This window comes from Salvelinus fontinalis, unplaced genomic scaffold (assembly GCF_029448725.1).
Source record: "Salvelinus fontinalis isolate EN_2023a unplaced genomic scaffold, ASM2944872v1 scaffold_0090, whole genome shotgun sequence".
Classification (NCBI taxonomy): Eukaryota; Metazoa; Chordata; class Actinopteri; order Salmoniformes; family Salmonidae; genus Salvelinus; species Salvelinus fontinalis.
The window spans coordinates 463,530-486,825 of NW_026600299.1; the positions used below are offsets into that span (position 1 = coordinate 463,530).

The 23,296-nt window shown below is 45.9% G+C and overlaps 2 protein-coding genes across 2 annotated transcripts; one reads left to right on the plus strand and one right to left on the minus strand.

Moving 5' to 3' along the window:
- Positions 1-218: 218 nt before the first annotated feature.
- hoga1 (4-hydroxy-2-oxoglutarate aldolase 1) lies at positions 219-8,398 on the minus strand. Its single transcript, XM_055911758.1, has 8 exons — positions 8,277-8,398; positions 7,670-7,932; positions 7,011-7,139; positions 6,103-6,230; positions 4,901-5,035; positions 4,172-4,268; positions 990-1,123; positions 219-862 (listed from the first exon to the last, which is right to left on the minus strand). Exons 2-8 carry the CDS (start codon positions 7,902-7,904, stop codon positions 713-715), a joined length of 1,008 nt encoding a protein of 335 aa, XP_055767733.1. The 5' UTR covers positions 7,905-7,932; positions 8,277-8,398; the 3' UTR covers positions 219-712.
- Positions 8,399-10,593: 2,195 nt separating this feature from the next.
- On the plus strand, positions 10,594-23,038 carry LOC129843029 (metal transporter CNNM1-like; the record flags this gene model as incomplete). The annotated part of the gene is given in 3 exon segments (XM_055911757.1): positions 10,594-12,064; positions 21,161-21,304; positions 22,898-23,038. Coding segments are annotated over 3 exon segments (1,717 nt in total), but the record flags the coding sequence as incomplete, so codon positions are not given.
- Positions 23,039-23,296: the final 258 nt, after the last annotated feature.

The following is a 23,296-nucleotide window of genomic DNA, read 5'->3' on the forward strand; positions in this document are numbered from 1 at the left end:
CTCTGGTCAACAGCAGTGCACTATGTAGTGAATAGGGTGTGATGTGGGACACAATCAAAACCCCTATGGCCATTACAGGTGGGAGGCCTTGGGGCAGTCCTAGTGTTGACATGTCTCTAACACACAACACCCTCACAAAGGCCTCCTCACATAGATAGAACCTTGGACACGTTAGATAAACAGGAACAGAGAAAGTCTCATCACATGGAGCCACAGTATTTTCCTTTCTTTACAACAATCTGTTTATTCTCATTTGTCTGTTTATTTCTGTATTTTATTTGTACAGGTGATCCCATGGAGATGAAAGGTTTGTAGAGGAGAGGTCTGTCCCAGGAGTATAGCAAGGCAGCATGACCACTGATAGGTGAAAGGACTGGATTGGTTATTGATTTCAACTATCAAGTCCTCTTAGATTTAAGGCCAGGAAGGGAAGGAAGCTATGCATGTATGAAACAGTCACAGTAGGTTGACGCTGCCCCTAACAACTGATACAGGGTCACATCTTTTCTCAACTCCCTAATGGTTAAGGTTAGGATTGGGTGTAGAGTCACCTGATCCTAGATCTGTGGTTAGAGCCAACCATATAATTAGAATGAGTAGAAAGGAAATCCACATTCAAGTCAATGATGCCATAATGTTCTATGATGCCAACTTCAACCTGGAGCAGAGGCCCAGTCCCCTGTCTTCTACTCAGTCCTGCCCCCTGTCCCCTTCAGAGCCAGCCGTTGGTGGAGAAGTCCAGTCTGAGCTGCTGTGATTCGGCCTCTGAGAGCGGTTGAAGAGGAGAGCGATAGGTGCCGCCGTGGTAACCAAACCACTCCATCGCCTGCTTGAGAGCGGGAATGCCATACTTCCTGGTCACCTAGCAACAACAAAGAGAGGAGTGGATGGGGGGGTTAATTAGGCCTATGTAGGTTCACTCAAAGCTGTGCTGGACTCTATGTCAACTCTTATGTAGGGTTACATAGGGTTTATGTAGCTTGACTTACAGCAGTGTTGGGCTCTATGAGGCGCCGCTGCAGAGCACTGGCTTCTTCCCACCGTCCCGACATACACAGCTGCTCCAGCTCACACACCTCACGACCCAGCACGTTGGCAAGCGCACACACACCGCCCACACAACCTGCAACACACACACACACAGTATTAGCTGGGTCCATTTAAAAAGGACTACTTGTCAGTATTATTGATCTGAAACACAGCTTTAACATTCACACGTGACCTGCTCCTTCATATTCCTACAATTTGATTGTCAGCTAATGGAATCATATCTAACTGTAATGATTGGCAGTTGGGCCCTGGACCCTTGCGCGCGTGTGTGCGTGTGTGTGCGTGTGTGTGCGTGTGTGCGCGTGTGTCTGACATCCGTTATGATTTCCTCAAATATGCATTTTGATTGACAGCCATATGACACACCCCTTCGTTCAGCATCCTGAGGTAGATGAAGGATCTCTGGATCTCAACACACACGCACACCAGATAACACATACACGCACAATACGTACTGTACACACACACACACCAGATAACACATACACGCACAATACGTACTGTACACACACACACACCAGATAACACATACACGCACAATATGTACTGTACACACACACACACGCACAATACGTACTGTACACACGCACACACACACACACCAGATAACACACCCACACAGTACACCCGCACAGTACAGACACACACACACACACCAGATAACACATACACGCATGCACAATACGTACTGTACACACACACAGTACAGACACACAGTAGACACACCCACACAGGACAGACACAGTACAGACACACCCACCAGATCCCAGTCACATGATATTAGTCATCCTGTACTTGAGCTCCTCCTCTCTGCAGATCATCTATATTACTGCTCCATATAGGACACATCACTACACTCTGTACTATATCACTGCTCCTTATATGACACATCACTACCCTCTGTACTATATTACTGCTCCTTATAGGACACATCACTACACTCTGTACTATATTACTGCTCCATATAGGACACATCACTACACTCTGTACTATATTACTGCTCCTTATAGGACACATCACTACCCTCTGTACTATATTACTGCTCCTTATAGGACACATCACTACACTCTGTACTATATTACTGCTCCATATAGGACACATCACTACACTCTGTACTATATTACTGCTCCTTATAGGACACATCACTACACTCTGTACTATATCACTGCTCCTTATAGGACACATCACTACACTCTGTACTATATCACTGCTCCTTATAGGACACATCACTACACTCTGTACTATATCACTGCTCCTTATAGGACACATCACTACACTCTGTACTATATCACTGCTCCTTATAGGACACATCACTACACTCTGTACTATATCACTGCTCCTTATAGGACACATCACTACACTCTGTACTATATTACTGCTCCTTATAGGACACATCACTACACTCTGTACTATATTACTGCTCCTTATAGGACACATCACTACACTCTGTACTATATTACTGCTCCTCATAGGACACATCACTACACTCTGTACTATATCACTGCTCCTTATAGGACACATCACTACACTCTGTACTATATCACTGCTCCTTATAGGACACATCACTACACTCTGTACTATATCACTGCTCCTCATAGGACACATCACTACACTCTGTACTATATCACTGCTCCTTATAGGACACATCACTACACTCTGTACTATATTACTGCTCCTTATAGGACACATCACTACACTCTGTACTATATTACTGCTCCTCATAGGACACATCACTACACTCTGTACTATATCACTGCTCCTCATAGGACACATCACTACACTCTGTACTATATTACTGCTCCTTATAGGACACATCACAACACTCTGTACTATATTACTGCTCCTTATAGGACACATCACTACACTCTGTACTATATTACTGCTCCTTATAGGACACATCACTACACTCTGTACTATATTACTGCTCCTTATAGGACACATCACTACACTCTGTACTATATCACTGCTCCGTATAGGACACATCACTACACTCTGTACTATATCACTGCTCCTTATAGGACACATCACTACACTATGTACTATATTACTGCTCCTCATAGGACACATCACTACACTCTGTACTATATCACTGCTCCTTATAGGACACATCACTACACTGTACTATATCACTGCTCCTCATAGGACACATCACTACACTCTGTACTATATTACTGCTCCTTATAGGACACATCACTACACTCTGTACTATATTACTGCTCCTCATAGGACACATCACTACACTCTGTACTATAATACTGCTCCTTATAGGACACATCACTACACGACTATATCACTGCTCCTTATAGGACACATCACTACACTCTGTACTATATCACTGCTCCTTATAGGACACATCACTACACTCTGTACTATATCACTGCTCCTTATAGGACACATCACTACACTCTGTACTATATTACTGCTCCTTATAGGACACATCACTACACTCTGTACTATATCACTGCTCCTTATAGGACACATCACTACACTCTGTACTATATTACTGCTCCTTATAGGACACATCACTACACTCTGTACTATATTACTGCTCCTCATAGGACACATCACTACACTCTGTACTATATTACTGCTCCTCATAGGACACATCACTACACTCTGTACTATATTACTGCTCCTTATAAGACACATCACTACACTAACTAACTTGCCTAGTTAAATAAAGGTTGAATAAATACATCTGTATTACTGCAGCAGACACCCCATCAGACCATTATGATCACCTTTACCCTGGTGAACCGAGAGAGAGACAGCTCTGTAGGACAGATACTGTATAATACAGAGACGGTGTAATCTGACAGAGAGAACGACTCACTAGTCGGAGGTTCATACTCTATATATCTCTATTATCTCTATCCCCGAAGGTTGTCACATATTCATCTGCAGTACAACGTGGGTTGGTTCTAGCTAGCATAGGAGACAAGTGATGTTGTACCCTACACTCTGTGATATAACGCTAAGTGATTACCAGAGAGGGAATTGAGATGTCAATGTCAGTTCCAAGTTATAGGTTTTACATTTGTGGTTCTTAAATTCTACATTCTATGTTGTAGGTTCTAGATTCTAAGTTATAGGGTCTGTGTGCTAGGTTCTAAGTTCTTACCCACGGAATACGCCGCCATTAGGAACCCTGCGGAACCCGCCAGAACCTGAAAATCCTGCGGCTTCGTTTTGTGAACGATCAGAGCGATCCTGGTGATCTGAGGGACGACAGGAGAAAAACCCAGGGATGTAAAAGGAGAGAAACACAGTGGTATGCGTCCCTATAGGCCCTGGTCAACTGTAGTGCACTATATAGGGAATAGGGTGGCATTTGGGATGCCGACAGCATGTTCTCCCCATCACTCCTCCCTGCTGTCAGGATGAGGACTGTTGTCATGGTGAGCAGTAGGCCAGTGGTACCAACTCATCACTAACTAACTACTGGAAAATAAACAGAGAGAGAGAGAATGGAACGTTTTGACAGGTGAGAAGAGATACTTCAAAAGAGGAGATGAAGGGAGTTTTTCATGCAATATTCATCCCTCTCGATTTTTGTTTTATTCTCTTGTCAGTCAAGACATGAACCACCGTTTCCAAATAAACTTGAAATGCTGCGATGTTCAAAGGATACATAAAACACACACACACAGTGGAAAACCCACAGGGAAAACCCACAGGGAAAACCCACAGGGAAAACCCACAGGGAAAACCCACAGGGAAAACCCACAGGTCGGTAACTGATCCATCAATCAAATAAATAAATAAATAAATAAATAAATAAATGTGTGTTGTGTTGTGTTGTGTTGTGTTGTGTTGTGTTGTGGTGTGGTGTGTGTGTGTGTACACTCACGTCTCCTCCGCTGTCCTTGAGTCCCAGTATGTTAGGGTGTTGGGCCAGTCTCACCACAGCATCAACAGGAAGGTCAAGACCTGTGTTAGCCGGGACACTGTACAGAACTACTGGTACTGGACTACTGTCAGCCACCTGCAGGGGGAGACAGAGAGACAACACCGGGACCAAACACAACCCCCCGGTCCAGGCCATAGAATCAGAATAATTATGTTTCTATTGCATTCTATTTCTATGGTCCAGACTGCATGGGTTCAGAACAAAACTATGACATACATATTAAGACATATGGTATATATTACGACATGTGGTATATATTATGACATGTGGCTTATATTACGACATGTGGTTTATATTACGACATGTGGTATACACTACCGTTCAAAAGTTTGGGGTCACTTAGAAATGTCCTTGTTTTTGAAAGAAAAGCTCATTTTTTGTCCTTTAAAATAACATCAAATTGATCAGAAATGCAGTGTAGACATTGTTAATGTTGTAAATGACTATTGTGGCTGGAAACGGCTGAGCACGTTGTGTTAGCTAATCCAAGTGTATCATTTTAAAAGGCTAAATGATCATAAGAAAACCCTTTTGCAATTATATTAGCACAGCTGAAAACTGTTGTTCTGATTAAAGAAGCAATAAAACTGGCCTTCTTTAGACTAGTTGAGAATCTCGGAGCATCAGCATTTGTAGCTCAAATGGCCAGAAACAAAGAACTTTCTTCTGAAACTCGTCAGTCAACGCTGTGTACTACTCCCTTCACAGAACAGAGCAAACTGGCTCTAACCAGAATAGAAAGAGGAGTGGGAGGCCCCGGTGCACAACTGAGGAAGAGGACAAGTACATTAGTGTGTCTAGTTTGAGAAACAGACGCCTCACAAGTCCTCAACTGGCAGCTTCATTAAATAGTACCCGCAAAACACCAGTCTCAATGTCAACAGTGAAGAGGCGACTCCGGGATGCTGGCCTTCTAGGCAGAGTTCCTCTGTCCAGTGTCTGTGTTCTTTTGCCCATCTTAATCTTTTCTTTTTATTGGTCAGTCTGAGATATGGCTTTTTCTTTGCAACTCTGCCTAGAAGGCCAGCATCCCAGAGTCGCTTCTTCACTGTTGATGTTGAGACTGGTGTTTTGCGGGTATTATTTAATGAAGCTGCCAGTTGAGGTTGAGTAGTAGAAGTAGTAGAAGAAGATCAGCTGACCTGTGTGAAGTGGTGAACCAGCGCCCTGCTGTCCATCTTGCCCTTGTAGAAGCATGGCGTTACCACAAGAACCAGGTCTGCCCCCGCCCCCGCCATCCTCTCGCTCATCACTACCGTACCTTTGGTGGCTGAGGGAGAGGGGAGACAGGGGAGAGAGAGGGGGAGAAAGCGAGAGATCGGGGTGAGGGAAAGGTTAGAGAGGAGAGATAATCGGGGGAGAGACAGACAGGGAGGGAGGGAGGGAGGGAGGGAGGGAGGGAGGGAGGGAGGGAGGGAGGGAGGGAGGAAAAAGAAGAGGAGAGAGAAAGATATTTATTCAGATCCATGTTTAGAACACTATTCAATTCCATTAAAGGGCTTTATTTGCGTGGGAAACAATTACAAAGCAAGTGAGGTAGATAATAAACAAAAGGGAAATAAACGAGGAAAACATTACGCTCACAAAAGTTTTGAACGAATATAGACATTTCAAATGTTATATTACTGGCTATGTACTGTGTGGTAACATCTCTAGGTAGGCTAAGTGCACCATGTTAATGTCATGTTGTAACCTACACAATATAGGAAAGTGGGCATCCTTTTCCGTCGTTAACACTGGGGCATTACAGGGGCATGATGTGGTAGCAATGACTATACAGCCCAATAAAAGACTGTGTTGTTGGGTTTATTGGACACCCATTATCAGCCAATAAAACCACATGATATTAAAACTATAGCTGGACTGAGAGGTAAAGTGTGTCCTGAAATAGTCTAAATCACAGTAGTCACACATCACACATGAACACATTTTTGCTGTAAAATTCGGTAGCCATTTTTCATATGGTTCCTATATGTGGTCATCGGTCAGTTACATTAATGAGAGTCACATGGTCTCCTTCTCTGTCACACAGACTCACACAGGGCCTTACATTCACATCCGGATCCTGCCATGACCAGTTTGTCTGTGGGCAGCGCCAGTCTGACCCTCCTCACCACCTCTACCCTCTCCTCATCCGTCAGGTACGGGTACTCTCCATTAGAGCCCTGCACCACCAGACCTGGAACACAGAACATCTTCATCATGTTTGGACCAATCAAGTCCTGAAACAGCGCCTAGCCCTGAAACCTCAGTATACAGGAAAACTCGACTGACCGTGGGAATCGGCCAGAGGGCACCAAACACCCTCCACTGGGGATTATATCAATCTATTCTACCTTGCCTGCAAACGTGCACCTTTGCGCCTGAGTCGGACCTTGCCCCTGGGCCTGGCCCCTAACCAAATGAACTGTCTGACAGTCTATATGACAAACACGAGGCCACGGACACTACCACGGTACTACCGTCTCAACACAATATAAAGGTTTCATTGTCACAATTAGGCTATAGGATACTGTTAGGACACTTTCATCGGGAAACGCAAGATCTTTAGACTACATGGACTAATATGCATACAAAATTATTAGATGTATGATCTTCTGATCATGTTGTCTTAATTTTCATAATTCATTTCCATTTGCAAAGAAGACAGTACAAAAACTTGATCCCAGATAAACCAGTCAGTCATTGCAGAAAATACTTTGTAATTACCTTTGAAAGGAATCTTTGCATACTTCCGCAGGTTTTCATCCAGTTTGTGATAGTCCACGTCCTCTTTCTGAGTGAACGGAGTGGCTATGGGCGGGTAGATCCCCCCGATGTCCACTCTCTGTCCCGCCGCCGCGCTTTGGGGTCGGCTCTGGGTCTTAGTTGGCTTCCACAGCACAGAGGCACCGCGTCTACACACTGCTGGACCGACAGTTCGGAGAGTTTTCACACTGAACATTGTGTCAACTGGAACGGCTGTATTTTGGCTGAAGAAGAGGGTGGGTTGACAAAGTACGGTGGTCAAATGGTAGGTTAGCCGACACCAACAGATGTTGCACTGACTATGCCAGCCCAGTTAATATTCAACGACGCTCTCTAAATATTGACAAAAAGTGAAGGGGGTTTGACATTTTCCCAGCTTTGGAAATCAGGTGTCCTTCCTCAGCGAGTCTAGTAATACAATACAGTTACCCATGTTTATGCTATGCGCTACAGATTGAGTTGTCCCAAGAATATAGGCCTAAACTCTCCAAAGTTGCCGATCTCTATACACGTTCAGTTCAATAACACTATTTGGACATTCTCATTTGCACATTGAATTAAGACATACCGGTGAATAAAATATTTGCATTTCAGTGGGGTGTAGGACCTAGGAAACTTTCAAGCTGGTTAGGCAGCAGCGCAGGCTTGCTTCAGTTTTGGCAGAGAGGAAGAGGTAAAGAGAGGCCCAACTCGGCGGAAAATCGGTCTCCCTCCAGCAGGTGACGTTTTTTCGCACACCAAGCAAAGGGGTTTTTGTTTCGCGGTCAATGAGTGTCGAATTTGGTCAACAACAAACAATGAATGGCTTATTAACCTCACGTGTGCTACGTGAGGTTTATTTGATTGAATAGACATTTTGGAACGCTTAGGTTGTTAGAGTGTGCTGATATAAGTAGCACACGTGACATCACCGCAATTTAGAGAAAAAACACTTTATATCGCAGTTGTCTCGAGATGGCTATGCATATTCATGTTATGAGGCAAGTGGCATAGAGTCTCTCCATTGAGCACAGCGGTTGACGTCAACAACCCTCATCGAATATTCAAAAGAGTATTAAAATAATGAGATGTATCCATCCACTAATCTAAAGAAAGGCGGGAGATAGACAGCCCGCGGAGGCGCTTTGTGGACAACGACTAACATTGTGAGGGCGGAGAGACAAGTATCTTGTCAGTATATCCATAATCTTTCATTTTGGTGAAGATCCGCCCACGTCATGCAGGGACCACCAAGAAAGAGCAAGACAGTTATAAAATATAGTTACTATTTTTGATGTTTAGAAAAACAAACCTCAGAAAGTAGGCTACTTACCGGTATTAGAACATGAGTGATAATGTTTTTGTTAAATGACCAAATCTCGCATACTATATCCATATGCAAATCATAACGTTTCTTTGGAACATGGGTGATTTAATTTATTAGGAGGACAATGGATCATGAATCTATAGAATATGTGATATTACAACAGCTATGACCAGGGCTTCAATCAGTTATAGGTAAAGATAGATACATTATCATGAATTATTGTTAGCACATATATTATCATATGTTGTACAATACTGCCGTCTTCTGGAGATTACAGCCGATATATTACAATCATGATATTATGTCTACACACAAGACAACTCACAAGTGATCCACGTTGAAATCCCAATAGTCCTAATTCACAATTGCTTTACATCAGATTACTTTGCATAATGTCTTTAAAAATAGATATATTATTAATATTATCCTCAAAATAAACCAGGCACTGGTTCTAGGTATGCTCTTACAAAAAAAGGTAATTTGGGGTTCTCTATAGAACTTTTAGGGGTTCCATACATGAAGCAAGTGATATAACCCTTTTTGGTTCTGTATAAAACCTTTGTGTAGTCTGGAGGCATAATCACCATTCTGAGCATGGTCTGTGTGTCTGACAGACAGGTGAAAGAAAGAGTCCTGGCCTTGGCGCTGATCAGGGAGAGCTGTTTACTGAGCCAGGCTGTGCCTCGGCCAGCTCTACACAACAATATACTGCTCCTCAGCCTTTTGTTTGTGTATGAGAGAGAGAGAGAGAGAGAGTGGGGAGAGGGAGAGAGAGAGAAAGCGAAGGGGGGAGATAGGTAGGATAAAGAGAGAATTGGGAGAGAAACAGGCAGAGCGCGAGCGAGAAAGAGATGCAGAGTGGGAGACGGAGAGAGAGAGAAGGGGGAGAGGGAGAGAGATAATAGTTTCCTAAAAGCCACATCCGATCCACAACATTCTTTTAGCAGTTATTTTTGTTTCCATTCCGTCTGCCCGCAATGTGTTGTTATGGGAATATAACAGACAGACATACCAGTGGAATGACCATGCTGTTTACGTCATTATAAACCCACTGAACAAAAACATAGACATCTTTGGAATAGTGTTTTTAGTAGGTGCAGTGCAGGCAATAGCATAGGCTGCTATTTGTCCGTGCGCAAAAACAGATTCATGTTGGGTGTAGAGAGTAGAATATCTAGACAGAGTCGGGGGGAATTTGATAAGGAATCTGATAATTAAGTCTTATTACATTTCCCACGTGACAATTACTGGGGATGGGAAGCAATCTGGAATGGAAACTTCCCGTGTTCTATTTTTGTGTGTCTCAGTACGTGTGCCTTTTGGCATTCGTAGCCGGCTTCTTCGTGCAAAATGGCATTACGTCACTGCATAATTCTGGCAAATTCTCTCTCCCACCAAAAAAATGACTTGACTACAGGCGGCCAGCCAGCCACCCGCCCCGTTAGCTGCATGGTATAGTAGAGTAGAGAATCAGCATCAACAACAACACCGGGAAATGCAGCTGCTGTAACGGAACTGGTCCCCCACCCACCACCGGCAGATGGAGTGTGAGCGCGCCACCGCCACGTGACTTGGTCGGTTCGCATCTGTAGTGTGGCGGAGTATCTCACTCTGCATCATGGCTGTGGAAGATGCAGCTGCCCGGTCCCGAACCGCCCTCTTCCCCAGGGTACCTTTCTCCCCAGCCCGGCTGCTGTTCCTCTCTCTCCTCTCCCTCTGCCTCATCCCCTCCCCGTCCCTCGCCCTGCTCGGCTTCCGTCCGGAGGAGACCGGGGGAGAGCTGTCCGTGGACGACGGGGTGCTGAAAGCCACCGAGGGAACCCGCTTCATGCTGCGGGTCTACTACGCCTCCTCCCCACAGAGGCTCAACCGGACTGCTGGGGCCAGAGCCAACGCCGCTCCCTGGATAGCCTTCATGGAGGAGCCAAGGCCGGGGAGAGAGGGGCAGGTCCACCCGAAGAGGAATATGTGCATGGATAAAAACGCCAGGAGCTCGGATATTGAGATCTTGGGCTCTTTCAAGTCCGCTTCGAGTCAGAACTCCGTGTTGGTGGAAGTATTGGCTAAGAACCTGCGCAGGGGAGAGAAGATGAAGTACTATTCCATGTGCGCCTTCGACGGGTCCAAATGGGAACACTACCGGACCCGGGATTTCTGGGTCGCCGTGGTGGAGCGCGGGGCCGAACCGGACCTCTGGCTTCAAGTGTTAGTATCGGTTCTGTTACTGGCCCTCTCGGCGCTCTTCAGTGGCCTGAACCTCAGTCTGCTCGCGTTGGACCCGGTGGAGCTCCAGGTTCTGCAGAACAGCGGCACGGACAAGGAGCAGAAATACGCCAGGAAAATTGAGTCAGTGCGGCGGCACGGTAACTACGTCCTGTGCACTTTGCTGCTGGGCAACGCGCTGATCAACGCGGCGCTCGCAGTGTGGATGTGTCAGATCCTGGGGATGACCTGGTTGTCCACCATTATCTGCGCGTTTGGGATCTTTTTCATCGGGGAGATCCTGCCGCACTCTGTTGCGTCGCGGCACGGCCTGGCCATTGCGTCCAAAACCATCTGGGTAACCCGTCTTCTCATGGTTCTCTCCTTCCCCATCTCCTACCCCATCAGTAAACTCCTAGACTTCATCCTCCACCAGGAGATCAGTAACTTTTATACGCGGGAAAAACTCCTTGAGATGCTGCGTGTGACCGACCCGTACCACGACCTGGTTAAAGAGGAGCTCAACATCATACAGGGCGCGCTCGAGCTCCGGACCAAGACCGTAGAAGATGTTCTGACTCCGCTAACCGACTGCTTCATGCTCACCTCGGAAGCGGTGCTGGACTTTAACACCATGTCGGAGATTATGCAGAGCGGCTACACGCGCATCCCGGTGTTTGAAAACTTGCGGTCGAACATTGTGGATATTCTGTTCGTGAAGGACTTGGCGTTCGTTGACCCTGATGACTGTACCCATCTGAAGACCATAACACAGTTCTATAAACACCCCATGCACTGTGTGTTCAACGACACCAAACTGGATGCCATGCTGGAGGAGTTCAAGAAGGGTAAGGAGAGGGGGGAGTAAGATCACCCAAGAAACTCTAGAAACGATGGTATGATTGTGTGTCTCCCCCCTCACTCTCTCTCTATCTTTTTCTCCCCTTCTCTCCTCCCCCCACTCGCCCTCCCCCATCCCTACCCCCCACTCTCGCTCTTCTCCCCCTCTCTCGCCTCTCCTCCTCTCTCTCCCCCTCTCTCCCTTCTTGGCCGAGTCACTGGTTTAAGCTCCTATTGTTCATTACATTTCCATAAACTACAACAGTTTACATGTAGGGCCTACCTGTGTCAATGTAGTCATATAAAGTAACTTCAGTGAGATTCTCTCTGTGGAAACAACTGCTGTCTGCTCATAAGAGGCGCTGTACCATAGTGTGACTAACAGGGATATCCCATCTCAGTGATAGTCTACTACAAAGGGAATAGGGTGCCATTTGGAATACATATTACGATATAGCCTATTCCTAATGGGCAATTTATGATGAAATGGGCAGGTAAGGTGGCTTGGTGGGTGTGTCTCCTGTTGACCAATAGCAGGTAGCCATGTTGCCATGTGGTCTGTGTCTGTATATGGGGGAAGAAGGCAGTGTCAGCGTTTCTCATGTTGTTGCATGCAGAGGCTGTGCTAGAGAAACACATGAAGGACACCTTCAATAGATGTATGTGTTTACACTGTCTCGACCCATATTCATAAAGCATCTCAGAGAAGTAGTGCTGATCTTGGATCAGTTTCTCCTTTTAGATCACATAATTAATGAGATTACATGAACAAGAGGGACCTGATCCTAGATCAGCACTCAGTATAATTAACACAGACGAATGCATAACAAAACAGTGTGTGTGTGTGTGTGCGTGCGTGTGTGTGTGTGTGTGTGTGTGTGTGTGTGTGTGTGTGTGTGTGTGTGTGTGTGTGTGTGTGTGTGTGTGTGTGTGTGTGTGTGTGTGTGTGTGTGTGTGTGTGTGTTTAAGAGAGAGAGAGTTTTGAATTGAATTGAGAGCACCAGCGTGATAGAGAGATAGAGGGATGAGAATGTCATGGTGACACAGAGAGAGAGAGAGAGAGAGAGACATGAAAGGCTGATACCTTTAGAATGTCCTTTCCTGTCATGACACCCCCTCCCCTCTCTCTCTCTCCCTCCACCCCTCCATTGCTCCGCCCCAGGAGAGAAGACATGAAATATTCATAGAACACTTTTGCCCTCTTCCTCTCCCTCCCTCTCTCTCTCTTCATCTGTCCTCTGTGGTGCTGCATTCAACACAGCCACTGTGTGTGTGTGTGTGTGTGTGTGTGTGTGTGTGTGTGTGTGTGTGTGTGTGTGTGTGTGTGTGTGTGTGTGTGTGTGTGTGTGTGTGTGTGTGTGTGTGTGTGTGTGTGTGTGTGTGTGTGTGTGTGTGTGTGTGTGTGTGTGTGTGTGTGTGTGTGTGAGAGAGAGAGGACATGACTGTGTGTGTTTTCCGTATATGGGAGAGAGAAAGAAAGAAAGAAAGAAAGAGAGAGAGACAGAGATAGAGAGAGAGAGAGAGAGAGAGAGAGAGAGCATGACTGTGTGTGGTGATGCTGCAACCCCATTTAGTCAAACCAAAGCAGAAATCAGCAAAGTACAACAGACTACTCCCTCCCTCCCTACCACAGTGACTGTAGCCTTTATGAACAAGTGCACAAGAGTGTATTCCAACACTGAGCTAAAGCCTAGAGACACTAGGTGTAGGAGCTGAGTTAAAGCCTAGAGACACTAGGTGTGGGAGCTGAGATAAAGCCTAGAGACACTAGGTGTGGGAGCTGAGATAAAGCCTAGAGACACTAGGTGTGGGAGCTGAGTTAAAGCCTAGAGACACTAGGTGTGGGAGCTGAGTTAAAGCCTAGAGACACTAGGTGTGGGAGCTGAGCTAAAGCCTAGAGACACTAGGTGTGGGAGCTGAGATAAAGCCTAGAGACACTAGGTGTGGGAGCTGAGTTAAAGCCTAGAGACACTAGGTGTGGGAGCTGAGATAAAGCCTAGAGACACTAGGTGTGGGAGCTGAGTTAAAGCCTAGAGACACTAGGTGTGGGAGCTGAGCTAAAGCCTAGAGACACTAGGTGTGGGAGCTGAGATAAAGCCTATAGACACTAGGTGTGGGAGCTGAGATAAAGCCTAGAGACACTAGGTGTGGGAGCTGAGCTAAAGCCTAGAGACACTAGGTGTGGGAGCTGAGTTAAAGCCTAGAGACACTAGGTGTGGGAGCTGAGTTAAAGCCTAGAGACACTAGGTGTGGGAGCTGAGATAAAGCCTAGAGACGCTAGGTGTGGGAGCTGAGCTAAAGCCTAGAGACACTAGGTGTGGGAGCTGAGCTAAAGCCTAGAGACACTAGGTGTAGGAGCTGAGATAAAGCCTAGAGACACTAGATGTGGGAGCTGAGATAAAGCCTAGAGACACTAGGTGTGGGAGCTGAGTTAAAGCCTAGAGACACTAGATGTGGGAGCTGAGATAAAGCCTAGAGACACTAGGTGTAGGAGCTGAGATAAAGCCTAGAGACACTAGATGTGGGAGCTGAGTTAAAGCCTAGAGACACTAGGTGTAGGAGCTGAGATAAAGCCTAGAGACACTAGGTGTGGGAGCTGAGATAAAGCCGAGACACTAGGTGTAGGAGCTGAGTTAAAGCCTAGAGACACTAGATGTGGGAGCTGAGCTAAAGCCGAGACACTAGGTGTAGGAGCTGAGTTAAAGCCTAGAGACACTAGGTGTGGGAGCTGAGTTAAAGCCTAGAGACACTAGGTGTGGGAGCTGAGATAAAGCCCAGAGACACTAGGTGTGGGAGCTGAGCTAAAGCCGAGACACTAGGTGTAGGAGCTGAGTTAAAGCCTAGAGACACTAGGTGTAGGAGCTGAGATAAAGCCTAGAGACACTAGGTGTGGGAGCTGAGCTAAAGCCGAGACACTAGGTGTAGGAGCTGAGTTAAAGCCTAGAGACACTAGGTGTAGGAGCTGAGATAAAGCCCAGAGACACTAGGTGTGGGAGCTGAGCTAAAGCCCAGAGACACTGGGTGTGGGAGCTGAGCTAAAGCCCAGAGACACTAGGTGTAGGAGCTGAGATAAAGCCCAGAGACACTAGGTGTGGGAGCTGAGTTAAAGCCTAGAGACACTAGGTATGGGAGCTGAGTTAAAGCCTAGAGACACTAGGTGTAGGAGCTGAGTTAAAGCCTAGAGACACTAGGTGTGGGAGCTGAGATAAAGCCTAGAGACACTAGGTGTGGGAGCTGAGTTAAACCTAGAGACACTAGGTGTGGGAGCTGAGTTAAAGCCTAGAGACACTAGGTGTGGGAGCTGAGTTAAAGCCTAGAGACACTAGGTGTAGGAGCTGAGTTAAAGCCTAGAGACACTAGGTGTGGGAGCTGAGTTAAAGCCTAGAGACACTAGGTGTGGGAGCTGAGCTAAAGCCTAGAGACACTAGGTGTGGGAGCTGAGTTAAAGCCTAGAGACACTAGGTGTCAATCTATCTAGGCTTACACCAGCACTGGTACCAGGCAGTATTAGCTAGCTCGCTATGTTCAACCTGACGCTTAGTACATTTAGCAAGCTAATCTAGCTAGCCAGCTAACTAGTGATTAGCATTAGCGGCTAATACAAATTATTTTAGCAACAGCTTGCTAAGAAAACACAAGCTAGTATGTAGTAGTTTGCAGACAGGAAGGTACACAAAGTAATAACCATGCAGAGTGAAAGGCAAGAAAGTGGTTGTGTCTCTGTGGTTGAGCCACTGCTCTCCTTGAGTGACAGGGGGCCCGGCTTGGTGTGTTTAGCGCCGTGCAGCAGCAGGAGAGGGAGAGACATGACTCCAGTAGCAAACGGAGTAAACTACTAAAACTGACATGATGCGCACCGGAGTTGAGTGTCACATTTATCAAACCAAACATTGAAATAACGTTATGTGTGTAAGAGCTGTTAATGTGCTGCTAGACCCGACCCATATAAAGAAGATCTGACAGAATCTCTCTCTCTCTTCCTCTAGACCCGACCCATATAAAGAAGATCTGACAGAATCTCTCTCTCTCTTCCTCTAGACCCGACCCATATAAAGAAGATCTGACAGAATCTCTCTCTCTCTTCCTCTAGACCCGACCCATATAAAGAAGATCTGACAGAATCTCTCTCTCTCTTCCTCTAGACCTGACCCATATAAAGAAGATCTGACAGAATCTCTCTCTCTCTTCCTCTAGACCTGACCCATATAAAGAAGATCTGACAGAATCTCTCTCTCTCTTTTTCTCTCACTCTCTTTCTCTTTCTCTCGCTCTCAATTCAATTCAATTCAAGGGGCTTTATTGGCATGGGAAACATGTGTTAACATTGCCAAAGCTCTCTCTCTCTCTCTTTTCCTCTCGCTCTCTTTTCCTCTCGCTCTCTTTCGCTCTCATTCTCTCTCTCTCTCTTTCTCGCTCTCTCTCTCTCCCCCCCAGTCAGAGTGAGACACAGCCAGAGTGGGTGAAGAGAGGGTAGCACAGTAGGAACAGCAAGGAGATCTCTTGTGGATGCTGTTGGGGGGTGGAACGCTGCAGCTGTGTGGGTGTGTGTGAGAGAGAGAGGGTAGCTGCAGCTGTGTGCAAGGATGTGTGTAAGTTTTGACTGTGTTACATAATGGCTGATGATGTAATCTTCAGCTGCTAGTGTCTGCAGTGCAGTCTCTCTCTCTCTCTCTCTCTCTCTCTCTCTCTCTCTCTCTCTCTCTCTCTCTCTCTCTCTCTATCTCTCTATCTCTCTCTCTCTCTCTCTTCCCCTCTCTCTCTCTCTCTCTCTCTCTCTCTCTCTCTCTCTCTCTCTCTCTCTCTCTCTTCCTCTCTCTCTCTCCAGGGGGATCCCTGAGTAGTCTCTGTACAACCCAATCACCCTTCATGCCCCCTCCAACCCCCTACCCCCTCCAACCCCTACCCCCCTCCCCCTCTATTCTCCTCTTCTCCTCCTGTCCTCTACTCAATCACTCACTCACAAACAAACACAATGAACCAGCCTCCCATTCCTTCCATCTAAATCACCATCTCACAGAACCTTTAACATCAACAAACAGAAGCAGAAATAGACCATATCTAACTAACAAATCAACTAGACTGTTTATCTGAAACGATTCCCCATTTACTCTGGCTGTGTCTCTAATAATACCCCCCTGTTACCATGGAGATTACCCCCTCCCCCGTGTGTGCATCACAAATGGCACACAGTTTCTATACAGTGCCCTTCTTTTGACCTGTGATTGTTTCTCTCCCTCGTTCTCTGTGGGCCCTGGTGCACTAAATAGGGAATAGGGTGCCACCTGGGACTCAGCTGTGCATCATCCCTCTGCTGGGAAGTTTGGCGTCACTAGGGCCTCCTGGGTATTGGTGTGTCACTGGGCGATGACCCAGGGGTGTGTATTCACTAGAAACCAAACGGAAGCACACTGAACAAAACGGGGAGGGATCTTTTTTCAGTTTCTAAATGTTGTACAACGGGTTGCTACGGTGTGCTCTAATGAATACACCCCTGTTGTGTTTCTACTAGATCGCTTACTGGTTCTATTCCTGTGGCCTCATGGGAGATGTAGTCTTTGTGTTTGTGTTAAAAAAAATAATTAAAAAAACTTTATTCAACCAGGTAGGCTAGTTGAGAACAAGTTCTCATTTACAACTGCAACTTGGCCAAGATAAAGCAAAGCAGTACGACAAAAACAACAACACAGAGTTACACATGGATTAAACAAACGTACAGTCAATAACACAATAGAAAAAAAGAAAGTCTATATACAGTGTGTGCAAATGGCGTGAGGAGGTAAGGCAATAAATAGGCCATAGTAGAGAAGTAATTAAAATTTAGCAAATTAACACTGGAGTGATAGATGAGCAGATGATGATGTGCAAGTAGAAATACTGCTGTGCAAAAGAGAAGAAAACTAAATAAAAACAATATGGGGATAAGGTAGGTAGATTGAGTGGGTTATTTACAGTGATCGGTTAGCTGCTCAGATAGCTGATGTTTAAAGTTAGTGAGGGAAATATAAGTCTCCAGCTTCAGAGATTTTTGCAAGTCACTGGCAGCAGAGAACTTGAAGGAAAGGCGGCCAAAGAGGTGTTGGCTTTGGGGGTGACCAGTGAGATATACCTGCTGGAGCGCGTGCTACGGGTGGGTGTTGTTATCGTGACCAGTGAACTGAGATAAGGCGGAGCTTTACCTAGCATGGACTTATAGATGACCTGGAGCCAGTGGGTCTGGCGACGAATATGTAGCGAGGGCCAGCCGACTAGAGCATACAGGTCGCAGTGGTGGGTGGTATAAGGGGCTTTGGTAACAAAACGGATGGCACTGTGATAGACTACATCCAGTTTGCTGAGTAGAGTATTGGAAGCTATTTTGTAGATGACATTGCCGAAGTCGAGGATCGGTGGGATAGTCAGTTTTACGAGGGTATGTTTGGCGGCGTGAGTGAAGGAGGCTTTGTTGCAAATAGAAAAACAATTCTAGATTTAATTTTGCATCGGAGATGTTTAATATGAGTCTGGAAGGAGAGTTTACAGTATAGCCAGACACCTAGGTATTTGTAGTTGTCCACATATTCGAAGTCAGAACCATCCAGGGGAGTGATGCTGGACGGGCAGGCAGGTGCGGGCAGCAAACGGTTGAAAAGCATTCATTTAGTTTTACTTGTATTTAAGAGCAGTTGGAGGTAATGGAAGGAGAGTTGTATGGCAGTGAAGCTCATCTGGAGGTTAGTTAACACAGTGTTCAAAGAAGGGCCAGATGTATACAGAATGGTGTCGTCTGCGTAGAGGTGGATCAGGGAATCACCTGCAGCAAGAGCGACATCGTTGATATATACAGAGAAAAGACTTGGCCCGAGAATTGAACCCTGTGGCACCCCCATAGATACTGCCAGAGGTCTGGACAACAGGCCCTCCGATTTGACACACTGAACTCTGTCTGCGAAGTAGTTGGTGAACCAGGTGAGGCAGTCATTTGAGAAACCAAGGCTATTGAGTCTGCCGATAAGAATACAGTGATTGACAGAGTCGAAAGCCTTGGCCAGGTCGACGAATATGGCTGCACAGTACTGTCTTTTATCGATGGCGGTTATGATATCGTTTAGTACCTTGAGCGTGGCTGAGGTGCACCCATGACCAGCTCGGAAACCGGATTGCACAGCGGAGAAGGTACGGTGGGATTTGAAATGGTCGGTGATCTGTTTGTTAACTTGGCTTTCGAAGACTTTAGAAAGGCAGGGTAGGATAGATATAGGTCTATAACAGTTTGGGTCTAGAGTGTCACCCCCTTTGAAGAGGGGGATGACCGCGGCAGCTTTCCAATCTTTAGGGATCTCGGACAATACGAAAGAGAGGTTGAACAGATTGCTAACAGGGGTTGCAACAATGGCGGCAAATCATTTTGGAAAGAGAGGGTCCAGATTGTCTAGCCCAGCTGTTTCAGTGTTTATGTGTGTCATTCTACTGTAAATGATGCTCTTCTGCTCAGTTTACATGTTACATTTTAGTCATTTAGCAGACGCTCTGATCCAGAGAGACTTACAGTTAGTGAGTCATTTAGCAGACGCTCTGATCCAGAGAGACTTACAGTTAGTGAGTCATTTAGCAGACGCTCTGATCCAGAGAGACTTACAGTTAGTGAGTCATTTAGCAGACGCTCTGATCCAGAGAGACTTACAGTCAGTGAGTCATTTAGCAGACGCTCTGATCCAGAGAGACTTACAGTCAGTGAGTCATTTAGCAGACGCTCTGATCCAGAGAGACTTACAGTCAGTGAGTCATTTAGCAGACGCTCTGATCCAGAGAGACTTACAGTCAGTGAGTCATTTAGCAGACGCTCTGATCCAGAGAGACTTACAGTTAGTGAGTCATTTAGCAGACGCTCTGACCCAGAGAGACTTACAGTTAGTGAATCATTTAGCAGACGCTCTGATCCAGAGAGACTTACAGTTAGTGAGTCATTTAGCAGACGCTCTGATCCAGAGAGACTTACAGTTAGTGAGTCATTTAGCAGACGCTCTGATCCAGAGAGACTTACAGTTAGTGAGTCATTTAGCAGACGCTCTGACCCAGAGAGACTTACAGTTAGTGAGTCATTTAGCAGACGCTCTGATCCAGAGAGACTTACAGTTAGTGAGTCATTTAGCAGACGCTCTGACCCAGAGAGACTTACAGTTAGTGAGTCATTTAGCAGACGCTCTGATCCAGAGAGACTTACAGTTAGTGAGTCATTTAGCAGACGCTCTGATCCAGAGAGACTTACAGTTAGTGAGTCATTTAGCAGACGCTCTGATCCAGAGAGACTTACAGTTAGTGAGTCATTTAGCAGACGCTCTGATCCAGAGTCACTTACAGTTAGTGAGTCATTTAGCAGACGCTCTGATCCAGAGAGACTTACAGTTAGTGAGTCATTTAGCAGACGCTCTGATCCAGAGAGACTTACAGTTAGTGAGTCATTTAGCAGACGCTCTGATCCAGAGAGACTTACAGTTAGTGAGTCATTTAGCAGACGCTCTGATCCAGAGAGACTTACAGTTAGTGAGTCATTTAGCAGACGCTCTGATCCAGAGAGACTTACAGTTAGTGAGTCATTTAGCAGACGCTCTGATCCAGAGAGATTTACAGTTAGTGAGTCATTTAGCAGACGCTCTGATCCAGAGTGACGTACAGTTAGTGAGTCATTTAGCAGACGCTCTGATCCAGAGACTTACAGTTAATGCATTCATCTTAAGATAGCTAGTTGAGACAACAACACTCCAGAATCGTATCAAGTACATTTTCCTTTAACAAAGTATTTATCAGCAAACTCAGTGTTAGTAGGAAATGGCAAGAGCCTTCCTTTGTCTCCTCAGGAACATGTCAAGGGAGATCTGTTGACTCCATCAATTGCTTTTCCTCTCTTGCTTCTCCCATTCCTCTTACCCCAGACCCCTTCACATAGTTAAATCCCTTTACACTGCCAAAATAAATGCATTTAAAGACATAAATGTTTTTGTATACTACAAAATGCCATTGTTTTATGTTGGAGTTTCACCTCCCACATGGTCTGTCCCCTCCATGTTTGTTAGGTAAGTCCCACAGGTTAGGGTAATATTATGATGTCATATCCTGTCTCTCTCCAGGCAAGTCCCACCTGGCCATCGTCCAGCGGGTCAACAACGAGGGTGAGGGGGACCCCTTCTATGAGGTCATGGGCATCGTGACCCTGGAGGACGTTATAGAGGAGATCATCAAGTCAGAGATACTGGACGAGACTGACCTCTACAGTACGTATACACACACGCACGCACGCACGCACGCACGCAGGCAGGCACACGCGCACACACACACACACACGCACACGCTGACCTAAAGTACATACACACTAGCAAGAACTGACGGACATGCAAGAACACACACACACACACACACACACACACACACACACACACACACACACACACACACACACACACACACACACACACACACACACACACACACACACACACATACGCTCTGAAATACTGCTGATTATCAATGTGTGTCCCCATCTCTCTGTCCTTGTGTTTGTGTGTGTATGTGCACCTGAATGTGCGTCCATCCGTGTGTGTGTGTGTCTCACCCTACATCTAAAAACCTGTGCCTCCCTCTACAGCTGATAACCTCTCTAAGTGTCTCCCGCTACAGCTGATAACCTCTCTAAGTGTCTCCTCTACAGCTGATAACCTCTCTAAGTGTCTCCCTCTACAGCTGATAACCTCTCTAAGTGTCTCCCTCTACAGTTGATAACCTCTCTAAGTGTCTCCCTCTGCAGTTGATAACCTCTCTAAGTGTTGTGTCTACATCTGATAACCTCTCTAAGTGTCTCCTCTACAGCTGATAACCTCTCTAAGTGTCTCCCTCTACAGTTGATAACCTCTCTAAGTGTCTCCCTCTGCAGTTGATAACCTCTCTAAGTGTTGTGTCTACATCTGATAACCTCTCTAAGTGTCTCCTCTACAGTTGATAACCTCTCTAAGTGTTGTCTCCCTCTACAGCTGATAACCTCTCTAAGTGTCTCCTCTACAGTTGATAACCTCTCTAAGTGTTGTCTCCCTCTACATCTGATAACCTCTCTAAGTGTCTCCTCTACAGTTGATAACCTTTCTAAGTGTTGTCTCCCTCTACAGCTGATAACCTCTCTAAGTGTCTCCCTCTGCAGCTGATAACCTCTCTAAGTGTCTCCCTCTACAGTTGATAACCTCTCTAAGTGTTGTGTCTACAGTTGATAACCTCTCTAAGTGTCTCCTCTACAGCGGATAACCTCTCTAAATGTTGTCTCCCTCTACAGCGGATAACCTCCCTAAGTGTCTCCCTCTACAGTTGATAACCTCTCTAAGTGTTGTCTCCCTCTACAGCTGATAACCTCCCTAAGTGTCTCCCTCTACAGTTGATAACCTCTCTAAGTGTTGTCTCCCTCTACAGCTGATAACCTCTCTAAATGTCTCCCTCTACAGCTGATAACCTCTCTAAGTGTCTCCTCTACAGCTGATAAACTCTCTAAGTGTTGTATCCCTCTACAGCTGATAAACTCTCTAAGTGTTGTCTCCCTCTACAGCCGATAAACTCTCTAAGTGTTGTCTCCCTCTACAGCTGATAAACTCTCTAAGTGTTGTCTCCCTCTACAGCTGATAAACTCTCTAAGTGTTGTCTCCTCTACAGCTGATAAACTCTCTATGTGTTGTGTCTCCTCTACAGCTGATAAACTCTCTAAGTGTTGTCTCCCTCTACAGCTGATAAACTCTCTAAGTGTTGTCTCCCTCTACAGCTGATAAACTCTCTAAGTGTTGTCTCCCTCTACAGCTGATAACCTCTCTAAGTGTTGTCTCCCTCTACAGCTGATAACCGTTCTAAGCGTCGCGTTTCTCACCATGAGAGGAAGCAGCAGGACTTCTCCATCTTTAAGCTGTCGGAGAACGAGATGAAGGTGAAGATCTCTCCCCAGCTCCTCCTCGCCACGCACCGCTTCCTGTCCACGGGTAGGCCCACTGTGATGTCACTTCCTGTCCACTGTGAGGTCACTTCCTGAGTGTTAAATAATTAAATATATAATCTCTGTGGAAGTAAGTTGTTCTCAATTTGAGGCCTGGTAAAAAACAACCCATTGAATAGCAAAGAATGTTTACCAGTTATTACAAATTACCTTTTTCTTCTTACTTTTCCACTGACTCTCTCATGTCTTCCTCTCTATCCCTCTTTCATCTCCCCCTTTTATTACCCTCTCCTCCTACCTCTTC

Bases quoted from the DNA above. Each gene is read 5' to 3' on its own strand.
- hoga1 (XM_055911758.1), bottom strand. From the start codon at position 7,904: ATGTTCAGTGTGAAAACTCTCCGAACTGTCGGTCCAGCAGTGTGTAGA. The intron at 4,269-4,900 runs GTGAGTGTACAC...GTCGTCCCTCAG, and splicing joins TCAAGGACAGCGGAGGAGAC to ATCACCAGGATCGCTCTGAT. The intron at 1,124-4,171 runs GTAAGAACTTAG...TGTGTGTTGCAG, and splicing joins AATGGCGGCGTATTCCGTGG to GTTGTGTGGGCGGTGTGTGT.